This window comes from Mobula hypostoma, chromosome 18 (genome assembly GCF_963921235.1).
Source record: "Mobula hypostoma chromosome 18, sMobHyp1.1, whole genome shotgun sequence".
In the NCBI taxonomy this organism is placed as follows: domain Eukaryota; kingdom Metazoa; phylum Chordata; class Chondrichthyes; order Myliobatiformes; family Myliobatidae; genus Mobula; species Mobula hypostoma.
In genome coordinates, this window is record NC_086114.1 from 61,718,758 (window position 1) to 61,737,713 (window position 18,956).

At 41.7% G+C, this 18,956-nt stretch overlaps 1 protein-coding gene across 2 annotated transcripts in view; it reads right to left on the minus strand.

The window, feature by feature from the left end:
- The window catches only part of vps13c (vacuolar protein sorting 13 homolog C), a 387,651-nt gene that overhangs the window by 151,052 nt on the left and 217,643 nt on the right, over positions 1-18,956 (minus strand). For both annotated transcript variants that reach the window (XM_063070973.1, XM_063070975.1), the window contains exons 53-55: positions 5,868-5,957; positions 3,497-3,652; positions 785-1,049 (exon numbers count right to left, since the gene is read on the minus strand). In XM_063070973.1, the coding sequence (XP_062927043.1) occupies positions 785-1,049; positions 3,497-3,652; positions 5,868-5,957 (511 nt within the window). The remainder of the gene's footprint in view (positions 1-784; positions 1,050-3,496; positions 3,653-5,867; positions 5,958-18,956) is intronic.

Genomic DNA, 18,956 nt, shown 5'->3' on the forward strand with positions numbered 1-18,956 from the left:
AAAGGTAGGTTATCTTTTAGGTCTGGGGACTCTGAAAAATTTTTCCCATATAAATTAATGGTAATTGCTTCTTCGCTTTACTCCATTTTGGCACAAAAGGTTTCATAGGAACGCTCAACCTTAACGGGGGAAATATGGGGCAAATCAATTTAGCCCAACGTACGGGATGTCCCGGCTAATACGGGACAGTTGGCAACAGTGTTCAAGTTCAACAGTGCGTGACAGGGAATGAGAAAAGATGTGGCTGACTCATATCGCTTCCTCGCGGCCCGGTAGCACATGCTCTGCGCCTCGGAGGTTGGGGACCTCTGCTCTACAGTAGAAGGTTCAATAGTCTCAATTTTAAATTTGAAAATCATTGAACATTTGAAAGGAATTGTTCCAAAACAAAGGCATCCATCCTGATAATTATAAGCAGATTGACTTACGTGTTTTTCCCTCTCCATGCTACTTAAAATAAATCAACTTGTTCCTGTTCCATCATGAGAATTCAGTTATATAATGCACTAATGAGTCCAGATATGATCTTACTAAAGAAGGATGTAAGTGCTTTGGAAGTAGTCACATAAGTCTTGTTAGACCAACATCTAGGATGGGTGGAACATCAGGCAAGGAAAAATTAGAGAGGTATATAGGTTCTTGTTTAACCTTGGTGAAAGTTAACAGGCAGTGGACAGATATGAAAGTGAAGTACAAGACTCCTAAATGGTAGAGCAGGCCAAGTGACCTACTCCTTCCTGCTCCTAATTTGTTTACAAGAAGGTCTTCTCAATGTCCAACTTACCTACTCTTAAAGTACAGAGGTTACTTTCTTGCCTTTGTAACACAGAAAATTTTCCTTTATCTCTGTGATGTACAGATGAATAATCAAGTTCCAGTACATGACCTACATCCAGCTGATGAACCTTCTGATCCATGGAGGAACCAACAACACATAAATTTGTGGAGTGATACACATCCATAGCAATACCAAGGGCATTTCTTAAGGTATACGGAGCCTGGTCCTTCAGTAAATAATCAAATGTTGAAGCAGTCCCTGCTGAAAATGCCTGTGGAAAAGTTATACATTTCATTGAAACATTTGTCAAAATCAAACAGAAGTATTTGCATTTCTAGATCCCAAATCATGTTATGGTCAATGACATGCAATCACATTCTGAGAACAACAGTATTTCTGAGATAATGTCCTCAACACTACTAAAAATAAAAACAAAATCTGCAAGTGCTAGAGATCTAAAATTATAATAGAAAATGCTGGAAATATTCAGCAGATCAGGCTGCATCTCTGGGAAGAGAAACAGAACATTTCACATTGGGACATTTGTCAGAACCAGCAAATGGAATTCAATCCAGATAAGTGTGAAGTAGTTCATTTTGGTAGGTCAAATATGATGGCAGAATATAGTATTAATGGTAAGACTCCTGGCAGCGTGAAGGATCAGAGGGATCTTGGGGTCCGAGTCCACAGGACACTCAAAGTAGCTGCACAGGTTGACTCTGTGGTTAAGAAGGCATGCGGTGTATTGGCCTTCATCAATCGTGGAATTGAATTTAGGAGCCAAGCGGTAATGTTGCAGCTATACAGTATAGGACCCTGGTCAGACCCCACTTGGAGTACTGTGCTCAGTTCTGGTCACTTCACTACAGGAAGGATGTGGAAACTATAGAAAGGGTGCAGAGGAGATTTACAAGGATGTTGCCTGGATTGGGGAGCATGCCTTATGAAAACAGGTTGAGTGAACTCGGCCTTCTCTCCTTGGAGCTACGGAGGATGAGAGGTGACCTGATAGAGGTGTATAAGATGATGAGAGGCATTGATCGTGTGGTTAGTCAGAGGCTTCTTCCTAGGGCTGAAATGGTTGCCACAAGAGGACACAGGTTTAAGGTGCTGGGGAGTAGGTGCTGAGGAAATGTCAGGGGTAAGTTTTTGAGGCAGAGAGTGGTGAGTGCGTGGAATGGGCTGCCAGCAACGGTGGTGGAGGCGGATACAATAGGGTTTTTTAAGAGACTTTTGGATAGGTACATGGAGCTTAGAAAAATAGAGGGCAATCGGTAAGCCTAGTGATTTCTAAGGTAGGGACATTTTCGGCACAACTTTGTGGGCCGAAGGGGCTATAGGTTTTCTATGTTTCTATGACAAAAGTAACTCTTAAGCTGCAGGGAGAATGGGGAAGATGTTGTCTCCCATAGGCTAAAACTGGAGTGGTACTGGGGATAAACAATAATCAAGTTTATCTAGTCAATGAGTGAATGAACATAAGAAAAAGAATGTTTGGAATAACAAAATTCATAAAATGAGGACAAGCCCAGCAGGAGCTCATCATCACAGACAGATGACTGATACAGACTGAGGAAGTTAAGAATTCAATACTGAGTCCAGAAGACTGCAATGTGAACAACATGAAGTCCGCAACTTCAGATAATGATCCCTCAGTCTGTATCAAGCATCAACCTACGACATTAGCACAGCCAGTATCTTTTTGTTCCCTTTTTTTCTCTCTGCAGGTGGAGTCCTGGCTGTCTTGCCTAAACTGCCAGGCTTGGCATCCTGGTCTGCATTTCACAATTCCCACATTCTTTCATCTAAGCCCTTACTCTCCAACTGCTCCCTTCATTCAATGACCAGTAGCTTATCTCCACCGTGACCACGGTCAGAGATATCCTTCTTCCTCACCCTCCCTGCAGCTTTACAAACTTTAATATGCTTTTAAACTCTGACAAAAGTCTCTGACCTGAAATCCTAATTGTTTCTCTTCCCAATGAATTGGTCCGACCTGCTGAACATTCCAGCATTTTCTTTTTTACTGCCTTCAACACTATTATTTCCAAGTTTACAAACAAATGAAAATATTGATGGTTTGCATAAAAACAGACTCATAAAATCTGATTTCCATCTACTTAACAAGACAGCCAGCATATCTTGCTGCTGTGAACCTGAAAGCCGGAAATTGGAATAGGATGAGGGAAAGATGTTCTTGAAGCATTAGAAACAGAGTCCACTGTTGTATGCTTTATTCCATATGGCTAACAGAAAAATCATGTCATATTATTCCATTTCAAAATCTCTTCAAAATCCTTATGTCTACATAGAGAAAACGTGGTTACAGGACAACACCCCATGCACCATCAATCTGCAGGCCATGCCACTTAGGGACTTGGGTCTGTATTACTTTTTTGTGACTGTATGTTTTTCTTCCATCATAACTACATGTTCTATGTGCTACCTGTGACTGCTGGTACTGCGTTTTGCACCCTGGCCTCAGACAAATGCTGTTTTGTTTGTATTTATGTGTATGGTTGAGTAACAATTGAACTTGATTGCTGCACAAGAGGAAACTTTTTTTGCACTTTGCATAAAAATGATATAAAAGTTGATAAACATTTTTTTAAAAATACAGAATTGAGAACTTTCTCTGATGCTGAAACTTCAAGTGAAATAATGTTTCAACGTTAAAAGTTGCATAAAATTCCTTGGTTTTTAATTGTATTACTTCACCTTGGCTAAGATGTTCATAACATTCAGGCTGCATTTGGATACTGTGATATTCATTACGTCCTTGGAAGAAATAGTAACGGCAGTCTGTGGATCAGGAATTGAAAGGAAATCATCGCCCGGAATGAGAGTTTTGTCCGATCTTGCATTGGTTTTCATCTAACCAGAAAACAAAATCAGGCACAATTAACCTAACATGGCACAAGTTTTTTGGAAGTATACTTATCAAGAAAAAAATTAGGATAAGAATCAATGCCCACTACAGCCATTCATTACAAGCCTTCATCTGTTATCTCCCTCAATAATACCTCAATCTAAAAATAACTAGAAGTATCAAAGTTCCTGGCCATCAACTGCATAAAAGCTCAAACCAGAAGGCTCAGTCACTCACTCAATGCAAAATACATCTATAGCTTCTCTATTATCATTTCCCTGAGTTGCCTTAGACGCTCCTTTGTCTTCATTTTGGGGTATTTATTCTTATAAATTAATTGAAAACAGGTGATCTCTAATATTCTACATCAATAAATTGGGTGAGTTGGTAAGGTAATATATACAATATTGTACCTGAGGTAAGTTAGTCTAGAAATTACAAAGGGGAAGAGTATTTTTTCAGCCTCACAATTTTGGTTTTTAATTTTTAGTAAGTCGTTGACAGGTTTTCGAATTTTTCTTTTGAATTAACATAACGCACCATGTTTTGTAGATTAGCTCAAAAATGTCCTAGAAAATCAGATAGTAAAATATGAAAATAGTTGTGGGGTCTGAATACTTTTTCAAAGCACTGTATATCAAGAAACATCAGCATTAACTTCATTAAGATACTTAGGAAGTTAAACTTCACATGTGCTTCATATTTATGAGAACAACCTAATTCTACATTTCCGCACACCTTCTTCCAGAAGCTAGGCTCATAATAATAGCTTTTAAAATTTCTATTTCATGCATATAATTTGAGCTAAACAGGTCTTCTTCTTCTTCATGTGCCTTGCGCGTTACACGCTTGGGCGATCATGGCTTTCCACATCGAACGATCCCATGCAATGATATCTCGCACACTTAGATCTGTTAGTTCTTTCACAGTATCCATATATTTTCTTCTTTGCCTTCCTCTACCGTGTTTCCCAGGCATACGGCCTTGTAATGTAAGGCATTCTATTTCTCCCTTTCTGATGACGTGGCTCAGGAATTTAAGTTTCCTCTCATTTAATGTTCTCGCTAAAGATCTTTTTGTATGGGCATGTTGGCATACTGTCTCATTAGTTACCCTATATCTCTATGATATTTTCAGCATTCTTCTAAGAAACCACATTTCTGTTGCTTCTAAGTTTCTTATGAGTTCTGGTGTTATAGTCCATGTTTCGGAAGCATACAGCAAGATTGACCAGGTGTAACATTTTAGTAGCCTAAGCCTTGTTGTCATAGAAATGTGTCTGTTGGTAAAAATGGGTTTCATTTTTTGGAAGTTGGGTTTGGCAATGGCAATTCTTTTTATTTCCACTTTACTTCTAGCATCTTGTGATATAAAGCTACCAAGGTAATTAAAGCTGGTCTTTTGTTCAGTCTCTTGGTTACTGATGTACAATTGGCAGCTGGGAGTATCCTGTTTTGATATTACCATACATTTGTGTTTTTTTTTACAGTTGACGGTTAGACCAAAATCTGCACTTGTTTGTACTACTTTGCATAGGAGGATCTGTAGGTCTTCTGCAGCACTTGCTTAGGGTGGTATCATCTGTATATCTTCTATTGTTGATGTTAACACCTCCAATTTTTATCCCATCTAGGTCTTCTATTTCTCTGAGAATCATTTCACTATAGATATTAAACAATTCCGGTGAGGCAATGCATCCCTGTCTAACTCCTCTTTGAACTTTAGTCCAACTGCTTATATTAACATCAATTTTTACCGTCGTCGTTTGGTTCCAATATAAATTTTGAAGCAGTTGTTGGTCCCTTCCATCAATATTCAGTTTAGCAAGAATTTGAAATAATTTTTCATGTTCCACTTTGTCCAATGCTTTAGTGAAATCAATAAAATATAAAAAGACATCATTCTGATATTCAATTGCCCTTTCTGAAAGCATTCGTAGTATGAAAATTGCATTCCTACTTCCTCTATCCTCAATAAACCCATATCGTAGTTTAGAAGTTTCTGGCCTTAACTTGTTTTTAAATCAACTCTGAACAATTCTCAACAAAATTCGTTAGGTCCTGGCTAAATATCAGGAAATGCCAATAGCGATTAAACAGGTCTACCACTTAAAAATCACAAGCAAGGCTTGACAATGCAAGATGTATACTAAGTAGACCACCAGTTACTTCAAACAGCAAAATGTATTCCTATGGAATTGCACCAGTATAATCTCATTACCTTAAGTGTCAGACTCCACTTTTTCTCTCCTGGAATAACATGCTCCAGCAAGGGTTCCCACACTGCATTCTGTTCATTATAATAAAGGACCTAAAATAAAGTGGATGAATTTTATTTCAATTGATCACCAAATAACCATTTTGGTTTAACAAAACAATACTCTATAAACAAGACTGAAACAGCTTTAAACCAAACATTTGGTTATATTAATAGTCACGGAGTTATACAGCACAAAGCAAGCGCTTTGATCCAATTCATCCATGCTAACAAAGTTGTAGCTGGAATTAATGAATTTCTGCTGTCATCACCAATTAACTGGACTCTGAAAACTCACACTTGTTCCTCCATCATACTTTATTTATTTGCACACAAGGAGAACAGGATGGCCCAAAAAACCACACTGTTCTGAAGTTAGATCAGAAAAATGCCATTTTTCCTCCCACAGAATTTACTAGCAGTTATGGATATTGACAATTTGGTAAACTGGTTCAAATTCCTTTTTTGCATGATCAATCACCATTCAGAATACAGGTATTGAAAGTCTGAAAACACGCTAACTACCAATGACTTTGAAGTAGTTCTCCCATAGTCTGAGTATGTCTTTCATTCTTCAATTACATAACCTTTTCTTGTCTCAGTAGGCTGTGCTCTTCAAAGACCTTTCTTGCCTGGGCTGACCGTGCACTACCTGTAAACAATCTTTACCTGGACATTATCTTAACCGTTGCTTTGCTACAACTTCCACACTGCATTTGCCTTTTTTCCTTCAAAACCTTTCCCATCTATGTACCTGTCTAAATGTTTTTAAATGCATGTAATTATAACTGCTACCACTTCATCTAGCAGCTTGTCCAATTATCTGACACCCTCTGTGTTGCGTCTCAGATCTCTTTTATTTTTCGCCTCACCTTAAATCTATGCTGTCTAGTGTACATCAAGGCCCTGTGCTTATTACCCTGCTCTACTCACCTTACAGTGCCATGCAAAAGTTTGGGCACCCCAGTCAAAATTTCTGTTACTGTGAAAAGTTAAGTGAGTAAAAGATGACCTGATTTCCAAAAGGCATAAAGTTAAAGATGACACATTAATATTTTAAGATTACTTTTTTATTTCCATCTTTTACAGTTTCAAAATAACAAAAAAGGAAAAAGGCCTGAAGCAAAAGTTTGGGCACCCTGCATGGTCAGTACTTAGTAAAACCCCCTTTGGCAAGTATCACAGCTTATAAACACTTTCTGTAGCCAGTTAAGGGTCTTTCGATTCTTGTTTGAGGGATTTTTGCCCATTCTTCCTTGTAAAACACTTCTAGATCTGTGAGATTCTTGGGCCGTCTTGCATGCACTGCTCTTTTGAGGTCTATCTACAGATTTTTGATGATGTTTAGGCTGGGGGGCTGTGAAGGCCATGGCAAAACCTTCAGCTTGCATCTCTTGAGGTAGTCCATTGTGAATTTTGAGGTGTGTTTAGGATCATTATCCTGTTATAGAAGCCATCCTCTTGTCATCTTCAGCTTTTTACAGACGGTGTGATGTTTACTTCCAGAATTTACTGGTATTTAATTGAATTCATTCTTCCCTCTACCAGTGAAACGTTCACCGTGCCACTGGCTGCAACACAAACCCAAAGCATGATCGATCCACCCCCATGCTTAACAGTTGGAGAGGTGCTCTTTTCATGAAATTCTACACCCTTTTTTCTCCAAACATACCTTTGCTCATTGCAGCCAAAATGTTCTTTTTAACTTCATCAGTCCACAGGACTTGTTTCCAAAATGCATCAGGCTTGTTTAGATGTTCCTTTGCAAACTTCTGACGCTGAACTTTGTGGTGAGGATGCAGGAAAGGTTTTCTTCTGATGACTCTTCCATGAAGGTCATATTTGTGCAGGTGTCGCTGCACAGTAGAACAGTGCACCACCACTCCAGAGTCTGTTAAATCTTCCTGAAGGTCTTTTGCAGTCAAACGGGGGTTTTGATTTGCCTTTCTAGCAATCCTACGAGCAGTTCCCTTGGAAAGTTTTCTTGGTCTTCCAGACCTCAACTTGACCTCCACTGCTCCTGTTAACTGCCATTTCTTAATTACATTATGAACTGAGGAAACGGCTACCTGAAAATGCTTTGCTATCTTCTTATAGCCTTCTCCTGCTTTGTGGGCATCATTTATTTTTATTTTCAGAGTGCCAGGCAGCTGCTTAGAGGAGCCCATGGCTGCTGATTGTTGGGACAAGGTTTGAGGAGTCAGGATATTTATAAAGCTTTGAAATTTGTATCACCTGGCCTTTCCTAACAATGACTGTGAACAAGCCATAGCCCTAACAAGCTAATTAAGGTCTTAGACCTTGGTAAAAGTTATCTGAGAGTTCAAATCTCTTGGGGTGCACAAACTTTTGCATGGTGCTCCTTTCCTTTTTTCCACTCTAAAATTGTACAAAACACGGACTAGAAGGGCCGAGATGGCCTGTTTCCATGCTGTAATTGTTATATGTTAAAAATAATACACTAATCTTGCTTAAAATGTTGATACAACACTCATCTGCAGAATTCCTGTTGTTTACGTTTTTAAAATGTTGAAAAGAATGTTTCATCTTTAACTTTATGACTTTTGCAGATCAGTTCATCTTCTACTCACTTAACTATTCACAGTAACAGAAATTTTGACCGGGGTGCCCAAACTTTTACATGCCACTGTACACTTTTGACTGTGTGGCTAAGCAGAGTTCCAATACCGTATTTTTGCCACTGTCATAACCACTGTCATAACAACACCACTGTCATAAGGTGAATCAAAGGTGGTGATGAATCAACGTACAGGAGGGAGATCAAAAATCTGGCTAAGTTGTGTCACAACAACATCTTACTCCATGTGAACAAGACCAAGGAGCTGATTATTGATTATTGCCAGCAACTTTATTTTCCTCTGTTATTATTTCGGAGGATCTGTCCTGGGCCCAGCACATAAGTGCAATTATGAAGAAAGCTCAGCAGCACCTCTACTTCCTTAGGAACATCAGCATGACACCTAAAACTTTGACAAACTTCTACTGATGTGTAGTGGAGTAGAAATTGACTGGTAAAATCCTATAAAAGTTAATAGATATGGCCCAGTCCACCACAGGTAAAGCCCTCCAAATCATTGAGCACATCTACATGAAACACTTTGCAGAAAAGCAGCATCCATCATCAGAGACCCCCACCACACAAGACACACTCTCTTCTCGCTGCTGCCATCAGAAAGGTACAAGAGCTTCAGGACTCACACCACCAGATTCAGGAAGAGGTATTATCCCTCAGCCATCAAGCTCTGGAACCAAAGGGGATAACTTCACTGAACGTTACTTGCCCCATCATTGAAATGTTCCCACAACCAACGGACCCACTTTCAAGGATTCTTCATCTCATGCTCTCGATATTTATTGTTTATTTATTAGTATTTCTTCTTTTGTATTTGCACAGTTTGTCGTTTTCTGCACTCTGGTTCAATGCCCTAGTTGGGAAGTCTTTCATCGATTCTGTTATGGTTGTTATTCTATAGTTTTATTGAGTATGCCCGCAAGAAAATTATGAACCTCTTGATTGTATATGGTGACATATATGTATTTTGATAATTTGAACCTTGAACTTTAGACTCACCTAACCTAGGAAGAAGACAACTTATCTTAATTACACCCCTCAAAATTTTATAAACCTCTATAATGTCGCCCCTCAACCTCCTACATTCCAGAGTAAACAAGTCCCAGCGATTCCAGTCTCTCCTTATAGCTCAAGCCCTCCATTTCCAGGAACATCCTCATTAAGTGTTACTGCACACTTCCCAACTTAACAACATTTTCCTCGAACTGCATATAGCATACTTAGTCTAGTCTCACCAACGCCTTATAGAGCTGTACATTATGTCCCAACTCTTGTACTTGATGGAGACAGAAAAGGCTACAGATGCTGAAATCCGGAGCAACAAACAATTTGCTGGAGGAACTCAGTGGGTTGAGCAGCGCCCATGGGAGGAAAAGGAATGTCAGCAAACTGTTGATAGAGTTTTAACCTGAAACATCTGACATCCTACATGTCAACCCAAAAATTCAACAATTCCTTAACACCCTTAACCAGATGAGTTTTTCCAGCAACACACATCAAAGTTGCTGGTGAATGCAGCAGGCCAGGCAGCATCTCTAGGAAGCGGTACAGTCGACGTTTCAGGCCGAGATCCTTCGTCAGGACTAACTGAAGATAGAGCTAGTAAGAGATTTGAAAGTGGGAGGGGGAGGGGGAGATCCAAAATGATAGGAGAAGACAGGAGGGGGAGGGATGGAGCCAAGAGCTGGACAGGTGATTGGCAAAGGGGATATGAGAGGATCATGGGACAGGAGGTCCGGGGAGAAAGACAAGAGGGGAGGGGAACCCAGAGGATGGGCAAGGGGTATAGTCAGAGGGACAGAGGGAGAAAAAGGAGAGCGAGAGAAAGAATGTGTATAAAAATAAATAACAGATGGGGTACGAGGGGGAGGTGGGGCATTAGCGGAAGTTAGAGAAGTCGATGTTCATGCCATCAGGTTGGAGGCTACCCAGACGGAATATAAGGTGTTGTTCCTCCAACCTGAGTGTGGCTTCATCTTTACAGTAGAGGAGGTCGTGGATAGACATGTCAGAATGGGAATAGGATGTGGAATTAAAATGTGTGGCCACTGGGAGATCCTGCTTTCTCTGGCAGACAGAGCGTAGGTGTTCAGCAAAGCGGTCTCCCAGTCTATCCACGGCTCCACATCCCATTCCCATTTTGACATGTCTATCCATGGCCTCCTCTACTGTAAAGATGAAGTCACACTCAGGTTGGAGGAACAACACCTTATATTCCGTCTGGGTAGTCTCCAACCTGATGGCATGAACATCGACTTCTCTAACTTCCGCTAATGCCCCACCTCCCCCTCGTACCCCATCTGTTATTTATTTTTGTACACACATTCTTTCTCTCACTCTCCTTTTTCTCCCTCTGTCCCTCTGACTATACCCCTTGCCCATCCTCTGGGTTCCCCCCCGCTTGTCTTTCTCCCCAGACCTCCTGTCCCATGATCCTCTCATATCCCCTTTCCCAATCACCTGTCCAGCTCTTGGCTTCATCCCTCCCCCTCCTGTCTTCTCCTATCATTTTGGATCTCCCCCTCCCCCTCTCAAATCTCTTACTAACTCTTCCTTCAGTTAGTCCTGACGAAGGGTCTCGGCCTGAAACGTCGACTGTACCTCTTCCTAGAGATGCTGCCTGACCTGCTGCGTTCACCAGCAACTTTGCTGTGTGTTGCTTGAATTTCCAGCATCTGCAGAATTCCTGTTGTTTGAGTTTTTCCAGCATATTGTTTGTCACTTTCGTACTCAATACCTTGACTGATTTAGGCCAGCATAAGTAAAGGCATCCATTAGTCTTGCAAGACCATGGATCTGCGCCTGGAAGTCTTCACTCTCCAGAACACAGGCCTGGGCAAGGTTGTATGGAAGACCAGCAGTTGCCCATACTGCAAGTCTCCCCTCTCCACGACACCAATGTTGTCCAAGGGAAGGGCATTAGGACCCATACAGCTTGGCACCGGTGTCGTCGCAGAGCAATGTGTGATTAAGTGCCTTGCTCAAGGACACAACACGTTCCCTCGGCTGGGGCTCAAACTCACGACCTTCAAGAAGCTAGTCCAGTGCCTTAACCACTTGGTCACATGCCCACCCTCCTTAGAGATGATTATTAACCTGTACTCTTGAATCCCTCTGCTCTACCACACTTTCCATGGCCCGACCATTAGCTGTGCAAGTCCTGCATTAGATTAACTTAGCAAACTCTACAATATCACACATGGAAGTATCAGTTAAATTCTATTTGCCATACTCTGGCTTATTTCCCAAGTTGGTCTATACCCCCTCGTGAACTTAGATAACTCCCTTTACTGTCCACTATACAACCAATGTCCACAAATTTACTAACCACATTAACCATGTTGTCATCCAAATCATTAATATAGAAGACAAACAACAGTGACCTTTGTAGCACACCACAGGTTAGTAGCCTTTAATATGAAAAGTAGCCCTCCATGATCATCCTCTAATTCCTTCCACCAAGCCAATTTTGTAACCAATCAACTAGCTCACTCTGGATCTATGTGATGTAACCTATTGAAATAGCCTACCACAAGGGAACTTTGTAAAAAGCCTTTGCTGAAGTCCATGTAGACAAAAACTACTATCTTGCCCTCAGAAATCTTCTTCAAAAATTCAATCAAATATATGAAACATGATTTCCTACGTACAGAACTATATTGACAATCCCTACTCAGTATTCGCCTTTGCAGAAAGACACAAAAGGCCTCGCTTGCTTTGGCACTGAACTTCACAAGCTTCTGCAATTTCAAGCTCTACAGCAAGTCCCAACAGGCCCCACTCTCATTGTAAATCTGATGCTACAATCCACAAGCAATGGATTCCATAACTTCAGGTTCTGCAGAAAGTCTCAACAGACCCCACTCGCTTTTTTTTTGGTCAGATTTAAAAAGCCAGCAGGTCTGTCGGGACTTCCTGTGAAGCTTGAGATCATTTGGGTTATTAGGTACTTGGCAAGGGCCAATAAGAAGTGAGATTTAAGTGGAGCGGCCATTATTGGAGAGGGAGCTGAGGCTTTTGGCTCAAGAGGCTTCGGCAAGAAGAGGTGGAGGCGAAGTTGAGACTTCAGTCAAGATTCTTTTTCTGTCATTTATTGATGCCGAGGTAGAGTGGTGAGAATGGATCAGAGGTCAGTGATGTGCTCTTCATGCAAGATGTGGGAGATTGGAGAGACATCCAGTCTCCCTAATTTCTACATCTGTGAGAAGGGCATCACTTCAGACCACATTAGGGGCGTAGAGGTGAAGCTGGATGACCATTCATTTGGGAGAGTGAGGAAGTGACAGATAAGAGTTACAGGGAGGTAACTACATCCTGAGTTTCAGGAGGCAGGTAGCTGAATGCCTGACCAAAGAGGGAAAAGGAATAGGCAGATAGTGTAGAGTATCCCTGTAGCCATACCCCTCAGTAAAAAGTATACTGCTTTGGTGACGGTTGGGGTGGAAGGACAGGGGAGAAATGACCAACTGGGGGAGAGCCGGGAGAGGAGAGTGGTGGTGATAGGGGCCTCAGTAGTTAGAGAAGTAGACAAGAGATCCTGTGAACATGAAGGAGGCTGCCAGATGATATGTTGCCTCACAGATGCCAAGGTCAAGGTCAGGATCAAGCAGAACATACTAGTACTAATGATATAGGGAGGAAAAGCAGTGAGGTCCAGATGAGAAAATATGGTGAGCTTGGTAGGAAACTGAAAAGTAGGATCTCAAGGGCACAAATCTCCGGATTGCTGCCTATGTCATGTGCGAATAAGGGTAAGAATAGGATAATTTGGCAGATGAATGCAATGTCTGAAGTATTGGTGCAGGGATCAGGGTTTCAGATTTGTGGATCTTTGGGATCTCTTCTGGGGAAGGTACGACTACAAAAGGGATAGTTACACCAGAAGTCCAGGGGACCCAATACCCTTGCAGTCAGACTTAGGGGAGCTGTTGGGCTGGGTTTAAACCAGTTTCGCAGATGGATGGGAACTAGGGTGACAGGTCAGAGGATGGGGCATTTGGTGCATAGGTAGACACAGCATGTATAAGGTCTGTGAGGAAGAATAAGGCATAATTGCCGTCAGTTGAATGGGTTAAACTATGTCTATTTTAATGCAAAAAGTATCAGGAATAAAGGTGATGAACTTAGTGCATAGGTCTGCACTTGGAACTACTACATTGTGGCTATCACAGAAACTCAGACAAGTCACAAGAGCAGGAATGGCAGCTGAATGTTTCGGGGTTTAAATGTTTCAAAAGGGACAGAGTAAGATGTAAAAGGGGTGGGGGAGTGACATGTTAATCAGGAACAGTATCACAGCTGCAGAAAGGGAAGACATCATGGAGAGATTGTATACTGAGTCAATGTGGATGGAAGTCAGAAACAGGAAGGGAACAATCACTATCAGGATTATTCTATACACCCCACAATCGCAAGAGTTTAGAAAGGTGCAAAAGATTTGTTGACTTTTGATGAACTGTGATGCCACTGCCGTTTAGGGCAGCAGTGAAGGTCCTCCACCTCTGTCTGTCCTTGGCCACCTTCTCTAAGACACAGATGAGGTTCGGGGACCTCATTCTGCCTCTACATTACGGTGCCATGTTGTCTTTGGTCTCCCGCGTTTCCTCCATCCTTCAGTGCTGTCTTAATAATGGAATTGGCCTCTCTTCTCATCATGCGCCCAATCCATCTCCAACGTTTCCTTATGTCCTCTTTGTGACATTGAAGTAGGGTGTGGTTGGAGATTTTTCTTGGACAAAAATTACAGAGGATCTACCGGAGGCTCATGGTGTGGAATGATTAAAGCTTGCAAGGTCACTCTCTATCATGCACCATCATTCTGACCTGTACAAGACTGTGGACAGAACACAGCTGTAGTACAACCACACCTTGGTTTAAATGCAGTACTTTGTTGATCACCGTATGTTGTTCATTGATCTGAAGATGTCTGTAGCCTTGCTGAATCTGCACTGGATGTTGTCCTTGATCCGACCATCCTGCCGAATGATGCTGCCCAGGTAGGTAAGTCTGCCAGTGCTGGGTAAGTTGACGCCATATGCTTTGACAGGAGAAGGAGACTCTGCATTGAGTCATGGTCTCAGTATTCCTCTGGCTGACTCTGAGTCCAACCAGTCCAAAGGTGCACAGGCACTGAGTTTTCTCTAGCACGTGAGGGTATGTATATGATAGTAATGTGAGGTTATCCGCAAAGTCAAGGTCTTCCAAAATAGAGAATAGAGTCCATCTAATGCCTCTCTGCTTATCTTTCGTTGCTTGCCTCATAACCAGTCAATCACCAGGATAAATAATATCGCCAACATCACAAAGCCTTGCCTCACTCCTGTCTCTACTTCAAAGCTTAAATTGCAATCCCCAACTGTGCAGGTGAAGGTAGAAACTCTGAATAAACTGGACGGTTTTGGAATGGATCCTCTAAGATCTGAGAATTCACCAGAAGCTCTCCCTGTGGATGCTGTCAAAAGCCTTTTCAAAGCCCACAAAATTCACATACAGTTGTCTCTGCCACTCTGTGCACTGTTTTATGGTGTTACACAGCATGAAGATCTGGTCGACTGAGCCCCTGTTTCTCCTGAAGCCAGCTTGCTCTTTCCTCAAGCACAACACCCATTGGACAATGACTTAGTTAAGAACCTTGCTGAACACTTAAAGTGTGATGCTATGCCAGTCGTTGTAATCACTTAGCGCTCCGTTTTTTGGGGATCCTAACAATAACCCCCTCTGTCCAGTTCTTGGGTACTTGTACCCATTCCCAGAATATAGTGAACAGTGGTTGCAGGATGGCTGCTGCAACTTTCGGTTCAAGCTTTGAACAGTTCGGCATTCAAATTGTCATGTCCTGGAACTTTGCCGTTCTTTAATGATTTAATCAAGCAATAAGCTCATCTTTCTTGGGTGGATCCATGTTGATGTCAAGGTCCTCTGCTGCCTCTTGTATATCACATTGTTCAGTTGTCAAAAGCAGACTATTTCATCTCACACAGTCACTGGATCTGACCTGAAACTTTCCGCATACCAGTTTTGAAACACTGTATACATTTCCCTGATCATCTCGATTGGCTGCTGCTTTGGCCTCGTCTGCAAGATCTTCCATGTAAACTCTCTTATCCTTTCTTACAAGTCTCTTCAATTTCTTGTTAGCTTCAGTATATGCTAGTTGAAGTTTCTCCATAATTTGTGTTGACTTTGCTTCTAATACTTTCTTCTTGATTTACTGTCTTTCTTCTAAAGCTGTCCATGTGTTTCCTGCTGTATCCATTCTTTGTTCTTCATTCTAGCTCTGTATCCTAGACAAGCTCTGCTGCTCTCTTTGAAGACTGAGGTAATCCTTTTCCATATTGTGTCAATCCTGTCTACTGTCACATCCTCATCAAGGTCTTGCAAGGCCGGGAATTTATTCTTAAGCTGAACGGTGAAGGCAGATCTCACACTGGTGTCCTTGAGCTTTTCAACATCAAAACATATTTGTATGTGTTCTGTCCCAGTGCTTCTCAGCTTGAGTTTCATCACTGCTACAACAAGGTGGTGATTACTTTCTGTACCTGCTCCTTTCTTCACCTTTACATCCTGCAATTATCATCTCTATGTATCATTGATCATTAAATGGTCAATCTGGTTCTTGTCACATCCACTGGGTGAGCACCATGTCAGTTTGTGAATTTCAGTGTGGAAAGAGGGTCCCGCCTATGACCAGATTTTTGTAGCACAGAATTCCATCAGTCTTTCAACATTGTTATTCATTGTTCCACATCAATGCATGCCCATGACCCTAGTGAAGCGTGAGTGGTTATTTCCCACTTTGGTGTTTAGATCTTCCACGATGATGATTATGTCATGATACGGTGTAAACTCTACCTCCGACTATAGCTGTTCATAGAAACGTCCTTTTCTTTAATGTCACTATTGTTAGTTGGAGCATAGCACAGGATCACAGTCATGTTCACTTGCTTCCCTTTCAGCCTAACTCTCATCAGCTTACTGTCGACTGGTTTCTGCTGCAGCAAGCACTTCTCAATGTCCATCTTCAAAATGACAGCTACACCATCATGAAGCTGACCATCTTCCCTTTCTGAGTATAAAACTGTTTCACCAGTTACTGCCTTCAGTCCCTGTCCAACTGCTTTCATTGATGCTCAGTACATGCAGGTTATAACAACATATTTGTGTTATTTGTGCTAGCTTGTTGGTGTTGTACATGGTTTGTACAATTCCAAAATCCAATTTTGGTCTTGATCTTGGCAGTGTTCGGGGCTTACTTCATAGTGCCAGCAGCCTCCTCTCAGTTTTCACTACTGCAACTCTCAGGTGGAGACTCAGGAATACCATCACACACAGATATAGGATTCTTTACTGCTGTTTCCATAACAATTTTCTTGACTATTCAGGGTATAAGCCCTAAGCTGAACCCTGAACCTGGAGGACCAGTGGACCACCCTTAGTCTGGCTTCTACCCTTTGCCCTGTCTGGCATAAGTGACCCTACCAGAAGTAGAAGGACCCAACTCCAGCCAACATAGCTCTCCACGTCATTTAGGCACGCAAGCCTCCAAACCCTACAAGGTTGTGGTCGCCTTGGAAGACAAAAGGTTTAGATGGAGAATTTGTTGGATGTGCCCAGAAAGGACTCCTGACACAATATGTAGCCAGGCCAACTAGAAAAGAGACGGCTCTGGGTCTGGTGAATGAACCTGATCAGGTGACAGATCTCTCAATGGGTGAGCAGTTTGGAGACAGTGACTATAACTCCCTGATCTTTACCAAAGCCTTGGACAGAAATAGGAGGAGATGGCTCAGAAAACTATTTAATTAAGGGACGGAAAATTATGATGCTATTAGGTAGGAACTTGGGAACAGATGTAATCAGGAAAATGAACAATGTGGAAGCTACTTAGGGAGAATTTGCATGGTGTACTTTTTTAGATTTGTCCAAAGGAAGAGGAGAAAAGATGGTAGGGTGAAGGAATCATGGTTGACAAAAAATGTAGAACATCCAATCAAGAGGAAGAAAGAAGCTTAGGAAGAAAGTTTAGGAAGCAAGGATCAAATAGAGCTCTGGAGAGAAACAAGATAGCCAGGAAGGAGCTTAAGAATGGACAGGAGAGTTAGAAGGGGCATGAGAAGGCCTAGGTGAGTAGAATTAAGGAAAATATCAAGGCGTTCTCCATGTACGTAAAGTACACCAAGATGTCTAGAATGAGGGTAGGACCAAACAGGGATAGGTGAGGAAACGTGCTTGGAGTCAGTATTTACCAGTGAGGGGGATCTTGACGAATGCTACAGCAGTGTAAAACAGGTTGATAAGTTGACATCAAGAAAAAGGATGTGCTTGAACTTATTAAATCATTTAAGTCCCTGGGGCCAGGAAGAACATACACCACCTTACTATGGGAAGTGAGTGAAGAGATAGCTGCAGTCCCCTGATGATACAACTATTGTTGGTAGAATCTCAGATGGAGATGAGAGGGCGTACAGGAGCGAGGTATACCAGCTATTTGAGTGATGTCGCAGCAACAACTTGGCACTCAATGTGGGCAAGACAAAAGTGCTGATTGTGGACTTCAGGAAGGGTAGGACGAGGGAACACGAACCAATCCTCATAGAAGGATCAGACGTAGAGAGTGTGAGCAATTTCAAGTTCCTGGATGTCAAGATCTCTGAGGATCTCACATGGTCCTAAGATATAAATGCAGCTTTCACGAAGGCAAGACAGTGATTATATTTCATTAGGAGTTTGAAGAGATATGGCTTGTCAACTAAAACACTAGAAAACTTCTATAGATGTACTCTGGAGAGCATTCTGACAGACTGCATCACTGTCTAGTATGGAGGGGGCTACTGCACAGGACCAGAAGAAGCTACAGAAAGTTGTAAAATTAGTCTATTATTCTAAGGCTGCCCTCAGATCCTAGACTCTCAGACCAATGGAAACATTCTCTCAAGGTCCACTCTATCTAGGATTTTTGGCATTTGGTAGGTTTCAAACTCCATCAATTACAGATCCAGAGACATCAAATACTCTTTATATTTTAAGCCTCTCATTCCCAGGATTACTCTTGGGAGCCTCCTCTGGATCCTCTCCAGGGCCAGTATATCTTTCCTTAGATACAGGGCTAAAATTGCACACAATACACCAAATGTGGTCTGACCAATGTCTTACAAAGCCTCAGTAGTATATCCTCGTTTTTATATTCTAGTCCTCTCAAAATGAATGCTAATGTTGCATTTGCCTTCTTTACTACTGAATCAACCTGAAAGGAATTCTGAACTAGGATTCCCAAGTCCCTTTACACCTCCTTTATCTGAATTCTCTCCTTCATTCAGAAAATAATTTACACCTTTATTCTTCTTACCAAAGTGCACAAGACCATAAGATACAGGAGCAGAATTAGGCCATTTTGACCATCGAGTCTGCTCCGCCATTTCATCATGACTGATCCAATTTTCCTCTCAGCCCCAATCTCCTGC